At 37.8% G+C, this 25,212-nt stretch overlaps 1 protein-coding gene across 1 annotated transcript; it reads right to left on the reverse strand.

Annotated features, from left to right (window-relative positions):
* Positions 1-484: 484 nt before the first annotated feature.
* On the reverse strand, positions 485-16,858 carry LOC120466891 (ornithine decarboxylase-like). Its single transcript, XM_039655572.2, has 9 exons — positions 16,742-16,858; positions 9,999-10,172; positions 9,689-9,861; positions 4,744-4,960; positions 4,574-4,657; positions 4,285-4,447; positions 3,818-3,933; positions 3,513-3,727; positions 485-795 (listed from the first exon to the last, which is right to left on the reverse strand). Exons 1-9 carry the CDS (start codon positions 16,841-16,843, stop codon positions 657-659), a joined length of 1,383 nt encoding a protein of 460 aa, XP_039511506.2. The 5' UTR covers positions 16,844-16,858; the 3' UTR covers positions 485-656.
* Positions 16,859-25,212: the final 8,354 nt, after the last annotated feature.

The following is a 25,212-nucleotide window of genomic DNA, read 5'->3' on the forward strand; positions in this document are numbered from 1 at the left end:
AGCTGTAGTCCCAATCGAGTCGTTTTTGTAGGCATTAAACTTCCTGATTTTTAAAAGATGATATCTCTGCTTACACTGAACTTTCAGCACTGCAACTTTACAGATAGTGGTCATGCACCAACAGCAACATTACACAATATTTAAAATCAAAAAAGTTAAATCGCAGTCAACCCCCCCTTTAAGTTATTAATCAAGTAAAAAAAGAGAGAAATGGTCACTGAGGAGGAAATATGTGCATGTCTCCATGGAAAGCAGCTCCTCCATGGAAAGTAGCATGTGTAAGAAGAGGAATCAGTTCAGGAATAGAACTTCCTCTAATAAAGAATATCAGACACATTTAAACCTCCCTTGTATTCTCCACCCAAGTATCTGGCCTCAAATTACAAGTGTATATATATATATATATATATATATATATATATATATATAAGTAGAAAAAAAACTAAATTAAGTAACAGGACTGTCAGACAAAATTGTGCGTTTTTCAGGTCTGCAACTTTTACAAGCAAGAGACAGAAGAGCTGAATTTAGAATAGTTAATTAAATTAATGTTGTAACTTGAAAGCACAAATTTGGAACTGGATCTCAAGACAATGTTGTGGTGTAAAATGCATGTCTGAATGAGAGCTGGCTCAAGCGGTGGAGGTCAGAGAGCGTCACAGCACGCGAGTAGGGCTTGGCTTGGCTGGCATGTCCAGGGTGCTCTCGTGCCCGCAGTGCGATGGCATGTTTCCAGAGCTCTGCTTCTCAGCAGGAAGTGGAATCCCCTGGTCACGGATCTGCTGCATGCACTGCCTACAATGAAAGAAACAGCCTTTTCCATTAACGATTCTTTTAGTACAATAATCTGTAACACCACAATAAGGTGCATTAGTTTACCTTAGTTAATATGAACTAACAATGAGCAATGCATTTGTTACAATATTTATTGATCTTTGTTAAAAATCCAGCTGTTCATTATGTTAGTTCATGGTGCATTAACTCATGTTAACAAATACAACCTTTGATTTTATTAAGATATTAGTAAATGTTTAACCCTTAGGTGCTCTTCGTTTTGGAGTCACACTTATTATCTTCCCGGACTAAAGTGACCGGACACCTAAAAATGAAACTTTCTCCATCCCAGTAAAACCAATGCAATTTATTTTTGTTCTATAATATTTATTCTTTTTAATTTAGTATTTTGAGACAATTTAATTGAATTTATTAATATTTATGCAATATTTATGGTTTATTTTTGCCATGGAAAAATATATATATTTTTCTATATATATATATATATATATTCTTTTTTTTTTTTCAAAAAAAATATTAACGCAGTATTTTAGTTTAATGTAGAGTCTAGGCCTTCAGAAAAAAAAATTGAAGAAAATTAGCACCATCTGGTTACAGTATAGAGAAAAAGCGTAGAATCATGGTGTAACCACTAGATGGCATATACAGCTCTCTATGGAGAGGCATGTGAATTCCCCAGCTGTTTATGAACACATTTTTTTTTTTTGTTGTTGGTGGTGGATTTGAATATATAGTTGAAACTATTTCTTATTAAAAAAAATTGACAAAAAGCAAAAATTCAATTTTTTTTCATTTTTTTTTTACAATTTCCAATTCATTTCTTATGGGGGTCATTTTTGACCAAAGACCACAAGTGTGACTATTTTTTTAAGACCACTTAGCATGCTCAGATCATGACCTCAATTTTTTTGTGAGTTCACATACATAATGCTATAAAAGTCAAGAAGTTTCGTAACATTGCGATGAAGCTGTGATTTTTAAAAATTCAAAACATACTTTTTGTAATCAAAATGTATTGGTGTATAAGTGTATAAAAAGTGTGTTTGTATGTGTGTGTGTGTGTGTCTGTGTGTGTGTGTGTGTGTGTGTGTGTGTGTGTGTGTGTGTGTGCGTGTGTTGGTGGGTGTGTCTGTTTTGCACTCTAGATGTTGTAGAGTGTCACCCCTTTCCTGTGGTGTACTTTTTTTTTTTTTTAGAATTGTGGCCAATTTGTAGATTGTACATACAAAAATTCAGAGAATTATTATTATTTTTTTGTTGTTGTTGTTGTTGTCAATTTCCCATTCATTTCCTATGGGTCGGTCATTTTTGACCGAAGAGCACAAGTGTGACTTTTTTTTTACGACCACTTAGCCTGCTCGGATCATGACCTCAATTTTTTTGTGTGTGTTTACATACCCAATGCCATAAAAGTCACCAAGTTTCGTAACAGTCCGATGAAGCTGTGATTTTTAAAAATTCAAAACAGAAAATTTTTCGGTCAGAAATGACCGAAGAGCACCTGAGGGTTAAATTAATATATTATATCAGCTAAGATTAATAAATGCTGTAGAAGTATTGTTGATTCTTAGGTCATGTAAACTAAGATAGTTAAAGCTGTTAAAGCTTAGTTAAAGCTGTAGTGTGGCGTTTTTTCTCTTTGTCGCCATCTCTGTTCAAAATCTGCAATTGCAGTTATTCACGGAATAATCAACTTGTACTTCAACACCCTCGACACGGCACAGCGCGGATGAACACAATGTTTGAGGAGAGTGTGCGGCTGTCAGTCGCCGCTGGTGTAGATACTGGCATTCAGAATCAAAGATTATTCGTTTTGGAAGTATGACCAACATAAGAATTTTTGCAGAAAAATGTCATCATCTGAACTTGTAAGACCTTTGTTCTGGTTCTGACATTGCAGTAAATCATGCTGATTAAATCTTATAAACAAATAGCTTTTAAAACAAATAATTTAAAACAATAGCTTATAAGTTATCATATCATGCAAAACCGTGCAAATTATACTTTGTTGTCAAATTGTTAATGTTAACAACAGCAGCATTGCGTGACTACATGTAATGTATTTCCTTGTTTTCGCATGGACCGGTTGCAGTCTCTTTTTTGTAGTCAGTCCGCAGCATTTTACAGCGGGTGAATCTCTAGTTGTCACTGGTGATGGTTGTTTGAATCTTTCTGGATCCGCCATCAAATTGATAAGTTTAATTATTTCAAGTGCAGTGAGAAAAGGCTATAAATCTCCACCTCCATCATCCTCACACGCAATATAGCTTTTACTAGCCAAGACTGCTTCTTTATGTGTACAGATGTGACGTAATGACGCAAAAACATGCTCGAATCTCCTGCGGAAATCCACGAGTACCACTGGAATTAAAAACATTGTTACAAGCTTACCGCTTTGAATCGAGCTACGGCAAGCAGAGAGTTTTGAACACTGGCTGGTTATGCATTTTCTCAAATATGTATTTTGGATAATTTTTTACCCCAAAAAAGCTATAGACTGCAGCTTTAATGAACCTTATTGTAAACAAGGGTTTCCCAATAATCATATTTTTTGTTTGGTATTATTTTTAGATATTTAAAAATATTATTTGAGTCATTTTAAACTAAATTTCAGTGTTATTTTAGATACTACAGAGCATTTTAATGGTCGTTGGTCTACATCAAACGAAAGAACTTGAAGAACAGTTAACATCATGAAAATGGCTTTCCCAACTTACCAGGCTGTTCGGGACATGATGTAATGAATGTCGGGTTTCTGGAAGCCATTGAAGGTGGAGGATGCGGCTACTGTGTAGGCACCCATGTTCTCAAACAGCAGCCAGTCGCCCACCTGCATGTCCGGCAGGCTGCACTGCTCCACAATGCGGTCCAGCCCAGCACAGGTTTGTCCCCAAATACTGCATGGGTACATGCGCTCATCAGGCTTGGGTTTCTACAAGAGAGTACGGGTTAGTTTCTAGAGGATAAAATCCATCATTGAACTAAATAAAAGGATAATCTGATGGGCTTAACATTTTCACACCTTGTACAGAACGGGCAAGACATGCTCATGGCTGGTCAGAATACAGTTGAAAGAACCATAAACGCCATCATTGACGTAGTACATCAAGGTTCGTTCATTGGTCATATCATCTTCTTCTGAAGTGGGGGAAAAAATTAAACCAAGTCAGTCATCACATTTATTCATGTGGCGCTCCAATGAGGATTCAATTCAGGCCAATAATAGTGTCAATACTCCAAAGTTCAACAATTACAAAAAAAGTTCAATTCAGTGAAAAGCAGCTCTAAACAAGACAAGTGTCATAATTCATCTCAGTTCAATATTGGATAAATTCAGTTTAATAACAGTGACGATGCTGCAGAGTCATAACCCATCTCAATTCAGTTTAAATGTTCTTATCCAGTAGTGTCAGTGCAGTTAAATCGATAATATTGCTGAATATTAAGGGCATATTAGAAACAAACATGGTTTGGGATGTTAGCTTTTACCATCAGAGGCTGATTGCTCCTTCATGATGACCTTTTTGGCAATGATGTTGACCGCCAGCGTGTATGCAGACTCCACGTAAAAACGACCAGGTTCAGAAATGATCCTCACGCCGGAGTCAGCAGGGAAATATTTATCCAGTGCAGGGTTAATCACAGCAGCGAACTGCAAACCAAAAAAAAAAACTTTATCTAAACGTCTTTGATCACCCAAAGTTAAGATGGTGATTGAAAAAAAAAAAAAATATATATATATATATATATATATATACTGATATATATATATGTATACCTCTTCAAATTTCGGTTTGGTGTCATCTAAGCCTGGAAAGCCTCCGCCTATATCAATCAGGGTCATGTTATATCCCAGCTCCGCCTGGTGGACGATGCATTTTCCACATTAATTATACACCATCAAAGAAATGAGGGCGTTTTTTTTTTCTACAGTAAAAGGGCACTCACCCCCATGTCAAAAACACAGCGTGCATCTGAGAGGGCCTGCCTGTATGACTCCGGATCAGTGCATCCGCTGCCCACATGGAAACTGACTCCGATCACATCCAGCCCAAGCTCCTTCGCCCTCTCCAGCAGCAGACGGCTGCTCTTTAACGTGGCACCAAACTTCACACTTAACCTGCACACGGCCTTGGAGTCGTCAGTGGCGATACGGAGAACCAGTCTGCAGACACAGAGAATGGGTTTAATGGTCATGAAATTGTTTTTTTATTATTATTTACATTATCAAGTGTCATGAGTGGGACTTTCATTTTGATTGAGAACACCTGAATACAGACTTAGTAGGTAAAAAAAATGAAAAAAATTCCCAAGTTTAATATTTTTCTAAATATTTACTAAAATAGTTAACATATATATATATATATATATATATATATTGTTGTAAAGGCTCCTTTAAGAGAGGACTTTTATTCTGACATCGGAAATCATTCTCGGACTGAGCGCTCATGAGTGAAATAGGCTATGTGCACAACTGTAGTTTCGAACTTCCGCCTTTGTCAGAAGTCGGCGTATCAGTTTCCGGTCTACGACTGGTCATCCGCATCCACTAATAAACAAACGAGATGAGTGCTGCTGTTGTACGAAAAAAAGAGTTCTTAAACACATCTAAGTTTCTAATAACTGCAGTGGATCTAACGTCCGTTTCACACCCGTTTGCAGTGTGTGTTGCGGTGCAGGAGCGTGCTGTTAGTGCTTTCACATATTATGAAGCGTTTGCACAACTGATCCGCGGCTGTACAACAAACACATACTTAATATTTTTATTATTTTTTGCGCGTCGATCAAAATGTCTATTTTGTGCAGCCACTGCGCACGAAGGTTGGTGTTTATCAGGAAGCAGTAGAAGCTAAATGGCTGTTAGCGACTTGAAGAAGAGCGAAGTGCCGCACAGCAGTCTCCTAACACACCATGTAAACAGGTATGGGCTTTCAATGAGCTATATGCACGCATAAATTCTGCATTTGACGCAAGGATGCTCGTCCATTTCCGGTTGTGGAGATTAAAGCGGAGGAGAACAGAGGAAAACGGGATTATGGCAGAGTCTTCAAAATTTACTGTCCTCCAGTCTTTGAAATGAAACGTACATACGTTTAGATGTAATTTTATATTTATTTAATATGATTTTAAAAAGAAGCATAAACACAACAAGGGGTGTCTGTTTTATCTGTTTTTGTGACTAACGTTTCTTTAGTATAACCATGGAGTATAAAATTCAATATAAATTCTCGGTACTGCATTGGACTCTACGATCGGCGGAAGTTATCGAGCATCCCTAATGCTTCACCGGAAATACCGCCGTGCACACAGCCCATTTTCAATGATGTGGTACATATAACAGCAGCACAGCGATTGTTTCCACACCGAATCTATTTCTGCTGTGCTGCAAACGCTGGTGGTCAAAATGATAAAGATTGACCTGAAAATGTAGTGATTTCACCATAAATGCGTTTAATTAAATAAAATGAAGTAATCTCACCATAAATGCACATTTAATCAAGGAAAACTACAATTTACTTCAACCAGGCGACAGAATGAACTCGTCTCGATCGTGGAGGTGGAAAAATAAGTTTTGTGACATGCAAGATATTGTTTTAAAATTAAAATGCAAAAGATAAGGCAAGTCGGCTGCTTTTGTCAATTTCAAGTTTTAATTTAAATTATTTGCGATTTTAATATAGGAAATATTTGACTGAGCAACTTGTAATGCATGGAGTAATAGCCCTAACTTACATTGTTTTGATTGTGTTTAAACGTGCATACAAAGAATTGCAATGCTGACACAACTTTTTGTTTTTAAAAAATAAGTTGCAGTATAACTTCTGGACTTTAAATAAAAATATTAAGTATGTGTTTGTTGTACAGCCGCGGATCAGTTATTCACTGTGTAAAACACACCATAATATGTGAACGCAAGCACGCTCCTGCACCGCAACACACACTGCAAACGGGTGTGAAACGGACGTTAGATCCACTGCAGTTATTAGAAACTTAGATGTGTTTAAGAACTCTTTTTTTCGTACAACAGCAGCACTCATCTCGTTTGTTTATTAGTGGATGCGGATGACCAGTCGTAGACCGGAAACTGATACGCCGACGACTTCTGACAAAAGCGGAAGTTCGAAACTACGGTTGCTGCCTGCTGACCGGTTATGTTGCGTCGATCGCTGAGGGGACATTGTTACCTGTGATGTTTGCTGCTTACGTTTCATTGAGGTGTTAGTCATTGACGTACAAGTAAGCATGTTTGCCTTATGTTTCAGTTTAGTTTGTATTGTTTATCCACAAGTTTCCGAGGGGCGCTCATGTAAAAAATAAAGTGGGTGAAACTTCCGGTGACGCGGCGGAAGTAGCATTCCAATGGTATTTTGTGTGTTAGTTAGCGAAGAGGCTAGCTGTTTTTCTGAGAATTATTTTACTATTTAAAGACGCAAATCTTTGTGAGAGATGTCATTACGGAGCTCAGGGACAACATGTGCTGTTTGCGGTTGTATGTATAACCGGACTAAACTAATTCAGTGGCTTAAACGGGATTGTTTTGAACATAAGCTGAAAACGAAATCACAGTGATCCTGCCAACGACTGAAGTTTCCATCAACCTCCCAAAAGACAACGAATCATCCTGTGTACATTTGTTTAAAATCTTAATATTCTATAAACTCTCTCAGCATGTGATTGGCTGTTCACTACTGATGTTACACCTAAACTCAGGATCAAAGCCTGTGATGACAGAATACCAAATGTGCCAGTTTATGTATTCAAGTAGCACATTCATTTATAATTTTGAATAAACTCCAAAGCACAATGACTAAGTGTGTATTTTTTATTTTAATTGTTTGTCAGCTCGCACAACTGTCTGTCACCATGCCTTGATGAGTATTGATTATTAATAATGTTATTATAATACTGCCAATCAACTACTGCGGAGGTAAAGGTACTGTTATTTCACCCTTTTGAATTTCGTTGAGGTTGTGTTCCCACATCGTTAGCTAGTTTGGATCGCTATAACTTGAATGACTGTCAACTGTTGAATGAACGAGTGTCAAGCATGTCAAGTAGCGCATTGTTTACTTCAAACCGGAAGGCCTCATGGGGCGTAGGAAACTTGTGGATAGAGATCAAAATGTTTAGTTATTTATTACTGCCTCACGGACGCATGTCCAGACATGCCCTCAGCTGTTTCTCTTAGCTCAGTAATGCGGTTGTATGTGATTATGCTTCTTTATCATTCCTTTGTAATAATAATTTAAGATTCTGAGCTGTTAGATGAGAGATGTAAACTTGAGATGTAAACTATGTTTATCATCTTAAATGGTTGCTTATGGTCTATAATTCACAACATCATGCCTTATTTTCCTTTATTGAATTGTATTCTATGGAAAAATGTTACTGATGAGGATTTAGTCTGCTTTGGCTGCCTTTATGCACCAATGGATGTGTAATATTGTATATGCCCAGTTTATCCTTGTTATTCACTTTCCTTTTATGGTATTTTTTTGTTTTCCAGACTAATTCCTCTACTGCTTGTAACACCTATAACACACCTGTACCTCTGTGGACTGATCTTGTGTTAATATATCTCCTCTAAACCTACTGTCTCCTCATCCTTATATTGAACTGTGCTCTGACAGGCACCCAGAGGGGTTCATTCATCTAATTAAAATCAGATGCAGACACTCAAATCCTTCTAAATATATATATATATATATATATTTATATATATATATATAATATTTGTTGACCACTATTACTTTGTGTACTTAAAGGTGCCATATGGAATAATTGAGGTAAAAATATCCAAAAAATGAGCTACACACATCAAAAGAATGAGAAGAAATAAGTGCAATGATGTCATTAAAAAACTGGCAAGTTATAGTGCTGCCGAGATATTAACCTAAAGTAGCATGCTAAATTATTAGCCCCGGCCCGGCAGGTGTCGTAATACCAGTTTCGGCCATGGGAGGCGGTATGCGGGCGGGCAACGTTACCACCAGCCAAACTGCAGTAACACGAGTAAGTCGCGCTCGCGCCGGCTTGTGTGTACTTGAACCTGATGTCATGTCGTGATGTCGTGTGGAAATACAGCCCGCTACTAAATTTCAGTTCAGGGATATGAGTTCAATAAATGATTGGTTTGATATTATGCATGAGGAATACATTTTGGTAAGTTGTAACATACTGTATCTTTCAACAGTGTTCGTGTTCTTTTACCATTAGCTAGTAGAGATGATCGGTTCACGTGCGCTAGGGATCTGTCGTCTAACATTTACAAGCGCCAAAATTGCATTTATTTTTGAATTGCGTAATAAAATTAACAGAATCTGAGAGCTGAGATCGGTCTCTGTGTCCTTTTCTGTGCATGACAAAATGGATGTGGTGTGAGAGTGTGTGAAAAGTTGTGTGTCTCACGGTGAATTTGTGAGAGTTGGCAGCTCTGAAAGACGCTAGCTTGGTCCACATCAGGGAACACTGTCTGTCAAATTAATTCAAACTAATGATAAAAATGTAACATGAACAAAACGAATACCATAAACTAAAAATGCCTGGGCTTTAATTTTCCCATATCGTCGAAATGCACCGGCTTGTCTATGAGACGGCCTTTATAATTTAGTATTGAGATGTTGTTCATTTAGTCTCTAATCTCTGAAAATCTCCAAATGATCCACGTGAAACTGCGGTCTTCCAACCTTTTACTATTAGTTTTACTGATTAATATGCGCGAGGGAGACCCGCTCGCCCGTGTTGTTTGAAGACATAAGTGCACGCGGCCGCGGAGGTATTTTTCTGGAGGTATACTGACCCCATCTGGTATGGAATATGGTGTATGATTTGATTTTTTTATCCCAGAGGGCACCTTTAAAGTGAGAAATGGTTTTCTAGCAACGTTACTCACTTGGCACTATCATGGTATCGTGAGACCTTCATGAGCTCCACATCGCTGTCAAACGTCATCATCTGCACGCCGTGATCGGAGGCGGATTTGATCTGAGACACCTGCTTGCAGGGGTTAGCGTAGATGATTCTGCTGGAGTCCACACCCACAGACTGCACGAGCTGGATCTCCGTCTGGCAGAGGATTAAAAGTCAGGTCAATACAGGATTAAAGCTGCTAAACATACTTCGTGTTTGCTGCTGAGGTTATTGAGACACGTGGAGAAGTCACAATTGCGATTTAAGGGACTTGAATGAAGAATCTTCCATACCTTGCTCGCACAGTCGAATCCCGCTCCCAGGTACGCCAGTGTCGAGACAACAGCTCTGCTGTCGTTGCACTTCACTGCGTAGAATGGAGTGATTCGAGGTAAAACACGCAACCAACGGAGGTGCTTCTTCAGGACGTCACCTAGGTCAGCCACGTAGAAGGCATCTTTGTCATCCTAAAGGAAGAAAAGAGATGTGATCAGAACTCTTGACTGTATATGCAGGAACAAACAGAAGTATATCAAGATGAATTATAGAGCATGAATCTCATGAAAACGTGACCGTGTCACATATAATCACAATCTTGTACATAAAAAAGGAGGCATATTTGTATATAAACATTTTTTACAGCAATTAAAGGGGTAGTTCACTTTAAAAAAAAAAAAAAAAAACTTTTGCTGATAATTTACTCACCCCCATGTCATCCAAGATGTCCATGTCTTTTTTTCTTCAGTCAAAAAGAAATTAAAGTTTTTCTCCATATAATGGACTTCATTGGGAACCAAACGGTTCAAGGTCCAAATGAGTTCAGTGCAGCTTCAAAGGGCTTTAAATGACACCATCTTATCAAGCAAAACATACATTTTATAAGCACAAATGCTCGCCTTGCTCTGGATGAGCGTTCATGACTCTCCTGTTCAAAATCGTTAATCAAAATGAACAAATCTTTTTTCGAGTCATGACTCAAAGGTTCCTAGATAAGACCCTTATTCATCGTCTGGTGTTGTTTAAAGCCCTTTGAAGCTGCAATGAAACTCTCATTTGGACATTGAACCATTTGGTTCCCAATGAAGTCCATTATATGGAGAAAATCCTGGAATATTTTTTTATCAAAAACCTTAATTTCTTTTCGACTAAGGAAAGACATGGACACCTTGGATGACATGGTGATGAGTAAATTATCAGCAAAAGTTTTTTTAAGACAAGTACTCCTTTAAAGCAAGACTCCACAGGTGAATAGGGTAAAAAAAACAAAACAAAAAAAAAACATCATACTACCCAGCTGACTGATTATATTAAGGATTGCAAACATTCTCTCAATTACCAATTGTTACCAATAATCAAGTTTTCTGAATTTTTATGTTAAAATACACAAATGAGCATTATCTAATTAAAAACTTAATCTAATTAATAAAGCCAGATTCAAAATTCTTGTTAAATTTTGTTAACATATTAAAGTTCTCATCACTCCATTAAGCAGACAACACTGTCATCAAAAAAAGTGTAATTTTTTAAATAAATGTTATTACATTTACAAACCGAATTCCATAAAAGTTGGGACACTGCACAAATTGTGAATAAAAACAGAATGCAATGATGTGGAAGTTTCAAATTTCAATATTATATTTAGAATACAACATAGATGACATATCAAATGTTTAAACTGAGAAAATGCATAATTTTAAGGGAAAAATAAGTTGATTTTAAATTTCATGGCATCAACACATCTCAAAAAAGTTGGGACAAGGCCATTTTTACCACTGTGTGGCATCCCCTCTTCTTTTAATAACAGTCTGCAAACGTCTGGGGACTGAGGAGACAAGTTGCTCAAGTTTAGGAATAGGAATGTTGTCCCATTCTTGTCTAATAAAGGCTTCTAGCTGCTCAACTGTCTTAGGTCTTCTTTGTTGCATCTTCCTCTTTATGATGCGCCAAATGTTTTCTATGGGTGAAAGATCTGGACTGCAGGCTGGCCATTTCAGTACCCGGATCCTTCTTCTACGCAGCCATGATGTTGTAATTGATGCAGTATGTGGTTTGGCATTGTCTTGTTGGAAAATACAAGGTCTTCCCTGAAAGAGACGACGTCTGGATGGGAGCATATGTTGTTCTAGAACTTGGATATACCTTTCAGCATTGATGGTGCCTTTCCAGATGTGTAAGCTGCCCATGCCACACGCACTCATGCAACCCCATACCATCAGAGATGCAGGCTTCTGAACTGAGCGCTGATAACAACTTGGGTTGTCCTTGTCCTCTTTAGTCCAGATGACATGGCGTCCCAGTTTTCCAAAAAGAACTTCAAATTTTGATTCGTCTGACCACAGAACAGTTTTCCACTTTGCTAGAGTCCACTTTAAATGAGCCTTGGCCCAGAGAAAACGCCTGCGCTTCTGTTTAGATATGGCTTCTTTTTTGACCTATAGAGCTTTAGCCGGCAACGGTGAATGGCACGGTGGATTGTGTTCACTGATAATGTTTTCTGGAAGTATTCTTGAGCCCATGTTGCGATTTCCATTACAGTAGCATTCCTGTGTGTGATGCAGTGCCGTCTAAGGGCCCGAAGATCACGGGCATTCAGTATGGTTTTCCGGCCTTGACCCTTATGCACAGAGATTGTTCCAGATTGTCTGAATATTTGGATGATATTATGCACTGTTGATGATGATAACTTCAAACTCTTTGCAATTTTTCTCTGAGAAACTCCTTTCTGATATTGCTCCACTATTTTTTGCCTCAGCATTGGGGGAATTGGTGATCCTCTGCCCATCTTGACTTCTGAGAGACACTGCCACTCTGAGAGGCTCTTTTTATACCCAATCATGTTGCCAATTGACCTAATAAGTTGCAAATTGGTCCTCCAGCTGTTCCTTATATGTACATTTAACTTTTCTGGCCTCTTATTGCTACCTGTCCCAACTTTTTTGGAATTTGTAGCTCTCATGAAATCCAAAAGGAGCCAATATTTGGCATGGCAATTCAAAATGTCTCACTTTCAACATTTGATATGTCATTTATATTCTATTGTGAATAAAATATAAGTTTATGAGATTTCTAAATTATTCCATTCTTTTTTTACTCACAATTTGTACAGTGTCCAACTTTTTTGGAATCGGGTTTGTACAATAAATAAATGTAAATGTTTGCATAAAATCAGGCAAAAGATATATGGGGGGAAAAAAACGTACTCCGAAAAAATCTTTACATATATTCAGACAAGTGGAACGACAACATTCATGGAAAAAAAAATGAAGGAATGTCAAATAGCCCCAAATCTCAAAATTGCAGAAAACACCAATCCTTGCCTCAATCCTTGACAAGTAGGAATTCAGATATAAAAGGAAGGTTTAAAGGACAAGCATTAAGCTGGTTCAGGTCATACTTATCTGACCGCTACCATTTCGTCTACTTAAATGGAGAAAAATCAATAGATCAAAAAATCACTTCGGCAAACTATGGAGTGCCGCAGGGATCTGTGTTAGTCCCCTTTATTCTCAATATATATGCTGACACTAGGTAATATTATAAGGAAAACATGGAATTAGTTTCCATTGTTATGCTGATGACACTCAAATATATATTTCATCACGGCCAGATGAATACGCTAAATTATTCAAATTGACAGATTGTGTTCAAGATATAAAAGATTGGATGACGCGTAATTTTCTTTTATTAAATCCAGACAAGACAGAGGTAATACTTATCGGTTCTAAAAACCGTCCACAAAACCTTTCGCAGCACGACTTTAACATTACGACTTTAATATTAGGATGCCCTGTTACTTTATCCGCTACAGTAAAAGACCTGGGTGTTATATTAGACTGCAACCTGTCTTTTGAAAAGCATATTTCATTTGTTACAAAAACAGCCTTTTTCCACCTAGAAACATTGCTAAGCTACGTAACATGCCATCTGTCTCTGATGCAGAAAAGTTCATGCATTCATGACCTCGAGACTAGATTACTGTAATGCTTTATTAGCCGGTTGTCCTGCATCCTCAATAAACAAGCTACAGTTAGTCCAAAATGCAGCCGCTAGAGTTCTTACTAGATCAAGAAAATATGATCATATAACACCGATTCTATCATCACTTCATTGGTTACCTATAAAGTTCCGTATTAATTACAAGGTATTGCTTTTGACTTATAAAGCTCTAAATGGTTTAGCTCCAGTCTATTTAACAGATCTTCTATCGCCCTACAATCCATCACGCTCTTTAAGATCACTAAATTTGAGGCGTCTGGTCATTCCTAGGATATCCAGATCCACCAAAGGAGGGAGAGCATTTTCACATTTAGCTCCGAAGCTCTGGAATACCCTTCTTGATATTGATCGTTGCTCAGACTAGCTTTCCCAGTTTAAAACTAGACTAAAGACGCATTTATTTAGCCTGGCATTCATATAAATGTTTTATCTTACAGTTACTGTAAATTTGGCCTCTGGTTCATAAACGCCAGAGGAGAACTGGCCCCCGACTGAACCTGGGTTCTCCCAAGTTTTTTTTTTCTCCATTTTGGGTCACTTGATGGAGTTTTTCAGTTCCTTGCCACTGTTGCCTTTGGCTTGCTCAGTTGGGGATTTTCAAATTAAATGGCCCATCATACCATTGATCAGCTCTACGAAACTGTCATGATTCTGCCCTCTTGTCATTTCCTTTCTCTAGTCCTGAGGCAGGATCATGACAGACCCATGTTTTGTGTGCAGGCACATGGCCTTGTTTTTGGGCTGTGTGCTTGTGTTGTCTCGTTCGCTTACCCCGCCCACTTGTTGGTTTGATCTGTGACTGCAGTGGCCTCCAGTCACAGATGAAGGTACAAACGATCTTACAGATTAACGTTATTTATGAAAATAGCTTGGCAAGCTAGCTAGGCTAACGTTTGCTAACGAGGAAACTATAAAAAGATCTGTCCATTTGGCAACAATAAATAAATAAATGAATGAAATCAAATAAACAAATTCATGTTTTTCATTTGTGTCCATTATTTATCTCATTTTCATATTGCAACAGGCAAGGGTAAGGTAACGTTACAGCTAGAAAGTATACATAATATCGACCAATTAGTGTTTTTAAACCATGGAAAGAGGTCAATTTAACAGCAGGAAAACAATTGTCACATAACGTTACATTTAGCTCAGGAAAGCCATTTAATGACCATAGCATGTTAATTGAATAGAAAAAATAGCAAGAGAGGAGATTTTGCTGATCACTATATGACATATTTATTATATTTTTTTTACTTATGTCATTAAATAATTGTTATTATACGCGAATGTCCACGTCTTGTACTCGCCCAGGAAATCTGTAAACCGTACGGCACCAGACAGGGGCAGTCGACCCGGGGTATTCACAATGTTTTCTCTTCAAAATTGAAATTTTACTGCCACCATTGAAACAATTTATAACGGAAACTGTTTACCCACTCGACATTATACAAGGGATAACGTTGTAACGTTAGTGACAGTCGTAAATCGCGGGCTGTTTATTCCAGTGGACGCAAGTTGCAACTAAAACAATAGGAGGCAATGGCGCAACGCTACCCAGCAACAGCTCAGTAATGGCGCCCGCTTACTTCCGGTAGTTTCGCCGGATTCGTCTATATTATTCCCTTGTGTTTGCTGTCCTGTGCTGGTTCATTGTGATTGATTGTGTGTGTATCCACACGGTATATTGTGAGTACCTTGTCTTGAGATCTGTCTAAACTAAGAAGTTTTCTTGTAATAGTTATTTTGTTCCTGTGAAGTTTGTGTCTTAGTCTTAGTCTAGTATTGTTAGTCTTTTGCTTTGCCTGTGCTGTTTTCCCCCCTCGTGGGGTTTTATTTTCCCTTTTTGTTCAATAAACCTGGTGTGTGTCAGCAAACTGTCTGCGATTGGGTTCGTTCCTGAAAACTCACGACACAAACTTGATTGTCTTTTTTTTTCATGAATAAACAAACACTGTGAAGTTGTCTTGATTGATACTGTAAAGCAGCTTTGATACAATCTGTATTGTGAAAAGCGCTAATATATTTGACTTGACTTGACAACTCCAGCGCAAAATGAACCTTTGGCCTAACAACACATTGGTATAGTCGACCGTTCTGTGAGATTTGTTATCAAGATAATCGAATGTAAAGAGTTTTAATCTCCCTACATGCAAACCGAAGCATTAAGAACTTTTTAAGTGTACAGACAGTTTAATAAGAAGATATTTTAAAAAAGACGCTCCACTTCGTGTATACAGGCAGGAGCCATCTTTGGAAAGAGTCGACCAGTCGAACCACGAACGCTGTGACAAGTGAGCTGTTCGATCGGAATTACGTTTGTGAAATCTAATTGCATGGAAATGCATGAATTATATTTGTTTAAGAATGCACTGTCATGAGCCTTTTCGGTCATTCATGCAAATCAATGAGCAAGACCTAAAGCTGGCGAATGTGATGCAAACTAAAATCACACAAGAGTTGCTCTATATATCAGAAATATTTGCACAACACAACAATAATTTAAAAAAAAAAACTTGTCTAGTGTTTATTTACTCCACTATGGAGTAAGTGGAGTAAATACGCCTCCAATTTATTTTCAGGACATAGAAAAAAGTTGCAAGTACAGCCTTGTTTATCTAAGCAGGGAAATCTTCAGACTGTACAAAATGTGTCTTGACAGGTCCCACTCCTTACAACCTTGTGTCAGTATATTCCGGCTCGAAAAGATAAGAACGTCCATCAAAGCGGTTCATTATTGAAGAGATGCCAAATAATCCGCCATCTCTTTAGTGTGTATCTCGTGGAAGCAGTCTCTCTTTTTAATTATTTTTATTTATTTATTATTTTATTATTTTCTCTGTCATGTTCAGTGCTTCTCTTATGCTCTCAGTGCTTTCTTCCTAAACGGACCATTTGAGATTACGAGTGACAGTTCAGACCTGGCACAGCATTCGTGGGTCGAATGGTCGAGATTGTTTTTCAAAGATGGCTACTACCTTTATGCGCGAATGTGTTATTAGACCAAAGGTTCATTTTGGGCCGGAGTTGTCCTTTAGCTCACCGATAAGGACAACTCGTTGATCTTCTGTTCCACGATATCCCGTGCACAGAATCCCTCCTCCAGGAAGGTGAAGTATGAGTTTGATCCAATCAGTGTGGTCATCGCATTTGTACAAGAATTGATTGCAAAAGGATCTGTAAAAGAAAATGACAGGGGTGTTAGAAAATGTGACCTCTAATATACCAGACTTTACTCTGACAGATAGTTTTTCCTTGAATTTTACAACCAGTGTCCTCAAACAAGCACCTTATCTTTGCTCCAGACAGTGACTCTCTACAGGACGACTATCACAGCTACTGTGCAGTTACAGTCTCCACTAATCTCTATTATTTTAATATAAATGAGATACCATTAAAGTTCTCTTACGAGAGATTTTCTCGTACTGAAATATTTTACACTAGGGGAAACCTCTTTTCCATTAGATATTGAAGCCAAAAATTATCCTTAATTTTGAATCAATGTAAAACGCGTTGAGGCAGCATGTAGACATAGGAAAGATGGCTCACATGTCTATTGGCTGTCCTGTGGCAAGTGCATCAGCCTATCGAGAGATGCCCTTGGTGACGCCAGATCCAATGGGGCCGAAACGGGCGTGGCCTGGGCCTATAAATAAAGCACGATGATCTGTTTTTTCATCTCTTCAGCGAAGTTCACGCATCGCTGAATCCTGGGTGAAGAAGCCGTCTGAGAACAAGCCTTCTGCGGGACGAGCCTTTGTACCTGAAGCTGCGGGCCTTCCTGTTATCTGCTACGCTTTCCGGCACATATATCTTTTTAAGTCTGCTGAAGTGTGTGTTCACCACCACGACTCACACACTTTCTCTCTTTTTCATAAAAGAGGTAGTGTCTTTTTAAAGATGCCCCTTTCCTGTGGCTCGTGCCGAGCCCCACTCAGCGACGGGGACTGCCATGTGATATGCGTTTCCTGCCTGAGTGAGAATCACGCAGTTCTCACGCTCGCTGACAGCGGCTGCCATCATTGCGAGCTACAGCCTATGGCGAGTCTGAGGACTCGTCTAGCAAAATAAAATCAATTGTACGTTAAACGTAGTGTATGTGCCCACAACCCAGTGCCCACAAACCAACGCACACACAGTCAGCTCAGGCCGACAGTGTTTTCAGTGCAGTAAATGTGCCCGCTATCCTACGCCCATATTCACTCACAGACATGTTACGCCCCACAGGGCTTAACCCCGCTCGCTCTTTCTCAGCAAACTGTTATAAGGGAGTTGAGCACGGCCACTATGTTGTGACCAGAGCCCAGACCTCATTCTACCCCTAGCCATGCATGCGAATGTGTGGGCAAAGCTTCCCGGGATATCAGAATTGGTGCTAAACATTATAAAAAGAGGCTATTCGCTGCAGTTCACTCGAAGTCCCCACCACACAGCGTGGGTTGAAACTATTGTAAAAAAACAAAGTATCTCATCTACCTCGAGGCGAAATAGCGAAACTATTAAGCAAAGTGGCCATAGAGCCTTTATCTCAAGCTCAGAGTGAAGGGGGCCTATACAGCAGATATTTTTTGGTACCAAAAAAAGACGGCGATCTCAGACACATTCTAGATCTAAGACAGCTGAACAAAGTTTTTGTGAAATGCCAGTTCAGAATGCTCACAACCAGGAAAAATGCTCACAACCTGTGCACATACCTGTGCATGGTCCCTGCCCTGAGCGGCCATCACATGTGTATTTCCACTGTGCCTCTCTGAGCATGTGTCTTTCCCTTGGCAAGCCACCTTGCCACCCCTGAGGTTGAAATATTCCACCTGCGGCTGCCTGGATACCCCAATGTTCTCTATATGCATTCCTTAGGGTCATATGTATATTCTCTAAGTCCCACCCCCTCTGGGTTGGCATTAATTGCATATTTCTCTGACATATGAGATCTTATCAATTCTCATCCCTACTCCCCAGAGTACCTTGGTATTCCTGTGCTAAATAGGAGTCCTCCGGCTATCTCACGACAGGGATCTCAGATTTACGTAGGGCACTGGAAGACAGCTGTGAAGATGGCATGATTAGTCTGGTAACCCCATTCGTCGTCATCTGACGTAACTCGGAGTAAGAACTAAAGGGAACGTCTCGGTTACAACTGTAACCCTCGTTCCCGTTACGTCTGCCTGCCACTTCCGACTGTACCGCGGGGATCGCCTGAGCTCAGTCTTGGCTCCTCAGAGAAGAAACCTATCTGCATATTGCCGGCGTCCTCCTTTTATACCCACGAGGCGGGGCGGAGTTGCGCCATGCAAATTCCGCAGACCCATGGCATTTCTTTGCCATTGGCTCATTTTGTAAGACTCGAAGTTGATAGGCTTTCTAAGCGAAACCCCATCCGTCATCATCCGACGTAAAGTCTCCGCTTTACGATGGTTACATACGTACGTAGCCTAGATGTTACACAAATATGACTCAAGTTGTGCCGCCTGGCTGTCAAGTGTTTCATCGCTTGCATGGTACCGACAGTGTAGGAAAACCGTGACGTTTTCTACTACATAATTACGTGCATGCGTGAAACGGATCGTGCAGGTGGAACGGATCGTGTACCGACACTCTCGACTGACATCATTCATTGATATTGAGAATAACTGTTAGTTTTTACCAAATAATCAAGATAAACAAGTAAGTTACTTTGTGCTTGTCAATACAGCTGGTTCTGACTATAAAGATATTAGTTATAACATTTATCAACCCGAAGTTAAAATTACGCAAGAAATCGTGACACGTTGACTCGCAGTCTCACACACCACAGAAGGCCATTATGTCATAACATACGACACAACTACACAAGCAACACTCTTTAAAAGTCAGAAAAACACCTTTAACAATGAAACTAACGGATAGTTTCTTAATTTATGATTAGACTACCATACTGAAAATGTATCCTAACAGAACGGCTATATAATTATGCTAAATTTCATCCAATAATATAATATAACTCACCTTAAAACGCGCACAAACGGCTGTGGTGATGATCAACTAGCGAACTCTCTGAGTAAAAGTCGGCGATCTCAGCCCTATATATAGTGACTTGGTTTCCAAGGTGAGGCACTATGAAAGTTCCTTCAAAAGAGAACAGGTTTGGTCTTGTTAGCTGCTTGAGGATAAAAAAACTAGAACTAGAAGTGACATACTTCCCAATCAAACAAAGGTACTTTATAATTTGGTAAATAAATAAATAAATATTATACTAAAATCTGTTAATGATGCCAGAAACCCCAAAAATGAACAACATGCAAAAACCAAACATAAACTCCAAACTGAACTTTTTTGCTAATTGGAAAAGTTTATAGTTGTAGGGAAGTTTAATATTACACACACTTATATTTTAGTATTCTTTCTATGAGCATAGAAAAGTTTGAATTGTACAATAAGATTGATCTATGCATATCAGTGTTGTTATTGATAAAGTAAAACTACTACAGATTTTTCTGTAGCTAATTGTAGCTAAAAGTAAATGTAAGTGCTATATGAAATATTAGATTAAAGACAAACAAAAGTACACACTAAAAAGTTTAAATTTAATGGTAAAAGCTAATAGAAATGTTAAAATAATACTAAAAAGCACTATATATTTTCTCTCTCTCTCTCTTTTAAACTATTTGGCTTAATGCATTTTGAATAAAATCCTCTGTTAACTGTATATATAAATGCAAATATAGAATAGAATAGGTCTTTATATATATTATATGTATATTTATAGATATATATATTTATATATTATTATATATTATATTAAATATATATTAAAACAATGTAAGACTCGTTGTAAGACAAGGATTGGCAAAAATAGAAATAGCGTAAATTTAAAACAGTGTGCTAAAATAAAACCACAATGCTGTAACAATATATAGTATAGATATTATAAATGTGACAATATATGTAGAGATACTTATCCATATGATATACATAACACACACATACATACACACATTATATAGGCCTACCTATACATACATCCTGTTTGTCCGTCAAGAGTTGATGATGACCATGGCACGTTTGCCATTTATATACATACACACATGCATACATTCATACACATAAATACATAGATGTCAACATATATATACTGTATATATATTTACATATATGGAGTAGTACAGTGTATGTGTGTTGGCTGAGTATGGGTGTTGTACTTCCAGTTTGTGAGTTTATTGGAGAGGAGGAAGATATATTAGGGGAAAACAGTTATACAGCTACATTTGCATTTCATTAGTTACACTTGTTACAGCATAACTGTGTATACTAAATGAGGCAAGGCTGTCGAGTTACATTCAAGTTCAACTATTTTTTCAAGGAATTTATTTTTTTTATATGGATTTTTGGTGATCAAAGATGAGCTTTAAGGAGTATGGGGAGGCTGCAGACCTGGAGCCGGCAGTTATACGCCCCTGACAGTTTTACGTCCCTGTTGTTCCTGATGCGTCCAGTAGGGGGGAGACTACATTAGCAAAGTTATATGAGCTTAGTCCTATATCATTACAGACCTTCTTGAAGCGAAAATAAAAGTTGGCTACTTTGGCTCAAACTTGGCAAACTTAAGCACATATAGGTTTAAAAGCTGCCCTAGTCTTCTCTTTACCTGCTCTGTCTCACTCACTTTTAAAATTCATTTAATTTTTATTTTTATCTTGTCTGTCTTTACCTTGCGTGACATGGCATCTTCTTGTAAGACCCTGTTTACTTCTTTGCATTTAAACATAGCCTACTCCACGTGGTTTCTGGAGCAACATTAGAGTGGATATTGGAAATGTGTTAATTACAGTTTATGATGTGTACACAAACACATATAATAGGCATGTATGTATGTATGTATTTGAATGCAAATCTCTGTAAAATTCAAACTGCACACTCACTCTAATATTTTGTCATATAATAGGCTACATACAAGCATAATGCATTTTAAAGCCCACATTAAAACCTTTGGTCCCATATGGTTTAAATGTAGATTTTGGTTTAAGTTGTTTCTTATAAATGAGATGATCTAATTTTGTAATGTATAACATACAGTTTTCTTAAAATAGCTTACTGATTTGGACTAAAATGTATGTGTACCTAATGAGTGTTTTATCATACTCTGTCTTTATTTCTTTTTAACTTGTATCTCATTAAAGGGATAGTTCACTTTGAAATGAATTTTTTTATGTTTTATCTTACCTCAAGGGCATCCAAGGTGTAGGTGTCTTTGTTTCCACAGTATTTTCAATTTTGATATTTTTAGGTCAAAGCGTTCTTGTCTGTGAGTCATATAATGCAGGTCTATGGTCACCACCTCAAAGAGCATGCACAGAGAAGTGCAAATTAAACGTGATTTAATGACTCGTAAATGTAAGTACACATTGATGGCCTAAGACACGGAACGAGCGTTTTGTGTGAGAAAACTAACAGTATTTATATCGTTTTTACCTCTTGTAATCACAGTCACATCCAAGTACTTTGAGGGCGAGGGCAATTCTGTCTGCGCTCGTTGCATTGATACACGTTGCATTGATACATATTGATAACCGCTCGTTTCGTGTCTTAGGCCATCAATGTGTACTTACATTTACGAGTCATTAAATCGTGTTTAATTTGCACTTCTCTGTGCATGCTCCGAGGTGGACCCCATAAACCTCCATTATATGACTGACAGACAAGAACGGTTTGACCTAAAAATGTCAAAATTGAAAATACTGTGGAAACAAAGACACCTACATCTTGGATGTCCTTGAGGTAAGCTAAAACATATCAGCAATTAATTTCAAAGTGAACTATACCTTTAAAGTGATCTATAAGGTGTGTGCTACTTAAGAAAATTAAAATCTCTATCTCTAAACTTTTATAAACACCCATCTTTTGAATCCCCAAAAAATCAACTATGACATCCTGCCATTATTTTATAACCATTGTTTCTACCACTATTCAACTTTAGCTTCTTTTATATTTATTTTTAATCAGTGAGCGGGAGCACTTTGACATGAGGATAAAAAAAAACAACTTAAGAAGAGTGGCAAGCCATAGGAGAGTCAACTACAGGAGTCATCCGTGGTGTAAATAAATAGCCTTCTTTGTGAACAAAAATATTGTCTCTTTTTTTAAATGGCCCTTGGAATTTTAGAAAAGGGTTTGTCTTCATTAAATGTTATGTAGGACATTGTTCTGTAGCTGTATGATGACCAATTGTGAATAGTAAAGCAGATATTTCATTAAGGATCCATTGTGTCTAATGGGCTAAATATGGTAATACATAAATGTAACTTTATATAAATTCACAACAACATATATCAGTCAGTTTCCTGTATATAAAACAGTTTAAAAACAATTAATTCTACAGTAGGTCAAATATCATTACTTTGTCCATCTGATCCAACTATGTATTAATATTTTTTTTAAATTTACAAAAACAAATCTTCTGTAGGCTGAATGAAGAGTGAAGCCCAACTGAACATCTGGATGTTTTAATCCTTAGTGCATATATAACTCCACTGTCTATAACGTTTATTTAAATAAACAAATTCCTAAAAATTAGTAAAAGTCGGGATGGTGATTAATGTGTTTGTTTCCAGCGTCTTTTTATGTTTTTTCGCTGTGTATCCTTCTCCCCCTACTGGACGCATCAGGAACAACAGGGACCTCTGAAGTTGGCACCCCATAAAACGAAATAATCTCCAAAACTTTGCCATTGATTTGTGCTGTAAAAATTTGCGCTGATTTGGAGTTTGAGATATTGAAGATTATTTTTTTGGTTGTGTTACGTCACTCTCCACCCCATGTCGTTCAAATCGCTCCAAACCGGTGTCATTTGTTTGTGCTGGTTTGTGCCTATAAAACAAACATTGTATCCATTTCCCTTTCGCAGATATAGCCAATTTAATTCGGGAGCTGTGACGTCACTCTCTACCCCACATTTCTTCTGAATCGCACACAAAATGTGTCCTTTGTGTTTGGTTTGTGGATTTGTGCCGTTAATATTAATATGGTATCTCCCCTCCTTTTTTTATTTTTTTTTATTAGACATTATACAAACATACAAACAATAACATGACATCCAAAAAGACAACAATCCAAGATTTTCCAAAAATAGTTTAACATAAATGAACAAGAGACTAATTAAAAAAAAAATATATATATATAAAAAAATATATAATAACAATTCTGGGCAGTGACGTCACTCTCCACCCCACCTCTTGTAAATCCTAAACCGGTGTCGTTTGTTTGTGCTCGATTTTTGCCGGTTTGTGCCGTTGAAAGAAACATTGCAACTGTGTCCCCTTTTAAACATATAAAAAAAAACCTTTTGAAGCAGTTACTCTCCACCCCATCTAAATCGTTCCAAAACTGTGACGTTTGTTTGTGCTCAATTTGTACCTGTTTGTGCCGTTACGATGAACATTATGTATTTTTCCCCTCCTTAGATAAACATTGGATTCGGGACAGTGACGTCACTCTCCACCCCACCTCGTCTAAATCGTCTAAACCTTTTGTTTGTGCTCGATTTTGTGCTGTTTTGTGCCGTAAGTTCTTTTTTTCAAAAAGTGGACTTTTTTGCAGTTTTTTTTTCCACCTTTTGTATTTAACTATGAGGTTCAAATAATTAATTTTGGTGACCTTTTATGCACTAATTTGTGCTGGTTTAGCTTGTCTGCTGGTTAACGAACACACTTTTTGATGGACCTAAAATATTTTATTATAATTATGCTACGTTTATATGGCTATTATATTGTAGACTATTGAGTTGATAAAGTATAGAAATCTTTTTAATAAAAAACTAAACTATTCCATATTTTAAAGCATCAATCTGATGCCCTTTGAGGTGCATTTTTTGCCATCTATACAATAGTTTATTGAACCTTTTCTTTCACATACCGTTTTATATATATATATATATATATATATTTATCTTGAGCTTGACACTAAAACAGTCACTGGCACTAAAACATTTCCGTAGGCTATCTAACAGTGTTGTAGTCGAGACCACCTCACTCGAGTCCGAGTCGACACCGAGACCAGAGAGAGTCGAGTCCGAGTCAAGACCGAGACCAGAGCCGGTCGAGTCCGAGTCGAGACCGAGACCAGTGAGGGTTGATTACCTAATTTACTTTTATTTACTTAGAGAAATCCTTTTTTTTTTTTTACTGAATTTACTTAGAGTTTAAAAAATATGATCAGTTTAGGGTAAAAAGGCCACATAGTAGTTGGTGTTAAAAGTAATTTTATTACAATTTGTCATGCGCAGTTGCGCACTAGAAAATCACCAATCACTGGGCGTGTCAATCAATTTAAAGAAATATTTTATTAACATACATTAATAATCATGAAAAAGATTTTTAATTGAACACAGTGGACTCGGGAATAATTCCGAGTCCTAAAAAAAAAATGTTCGAGTACGAGTCAATTCCGAGTCCAAATGGACACGAGTCCATGACAAGACCAAGACCATTAAAATATGGTCTCGAGACCGAGTCCGAGACGAGTCCGAGTCTCGAGTGCTAC

Source organism: Pimephales promelas, chromosome 15 (genome assembly GCF_988280905.1).
Source record: "Pimephales promelas chromosome 15, fPimPro1.hap1.1, whole genome shotgun sequence".
NCBI classification, from domain to species: domain Eukaryota; kingdom Metazoa; phylum Chordata; class Actinopteri; order Cypriniformes; family Leuciscidae; genus Pimephales; species Pimephales promelas.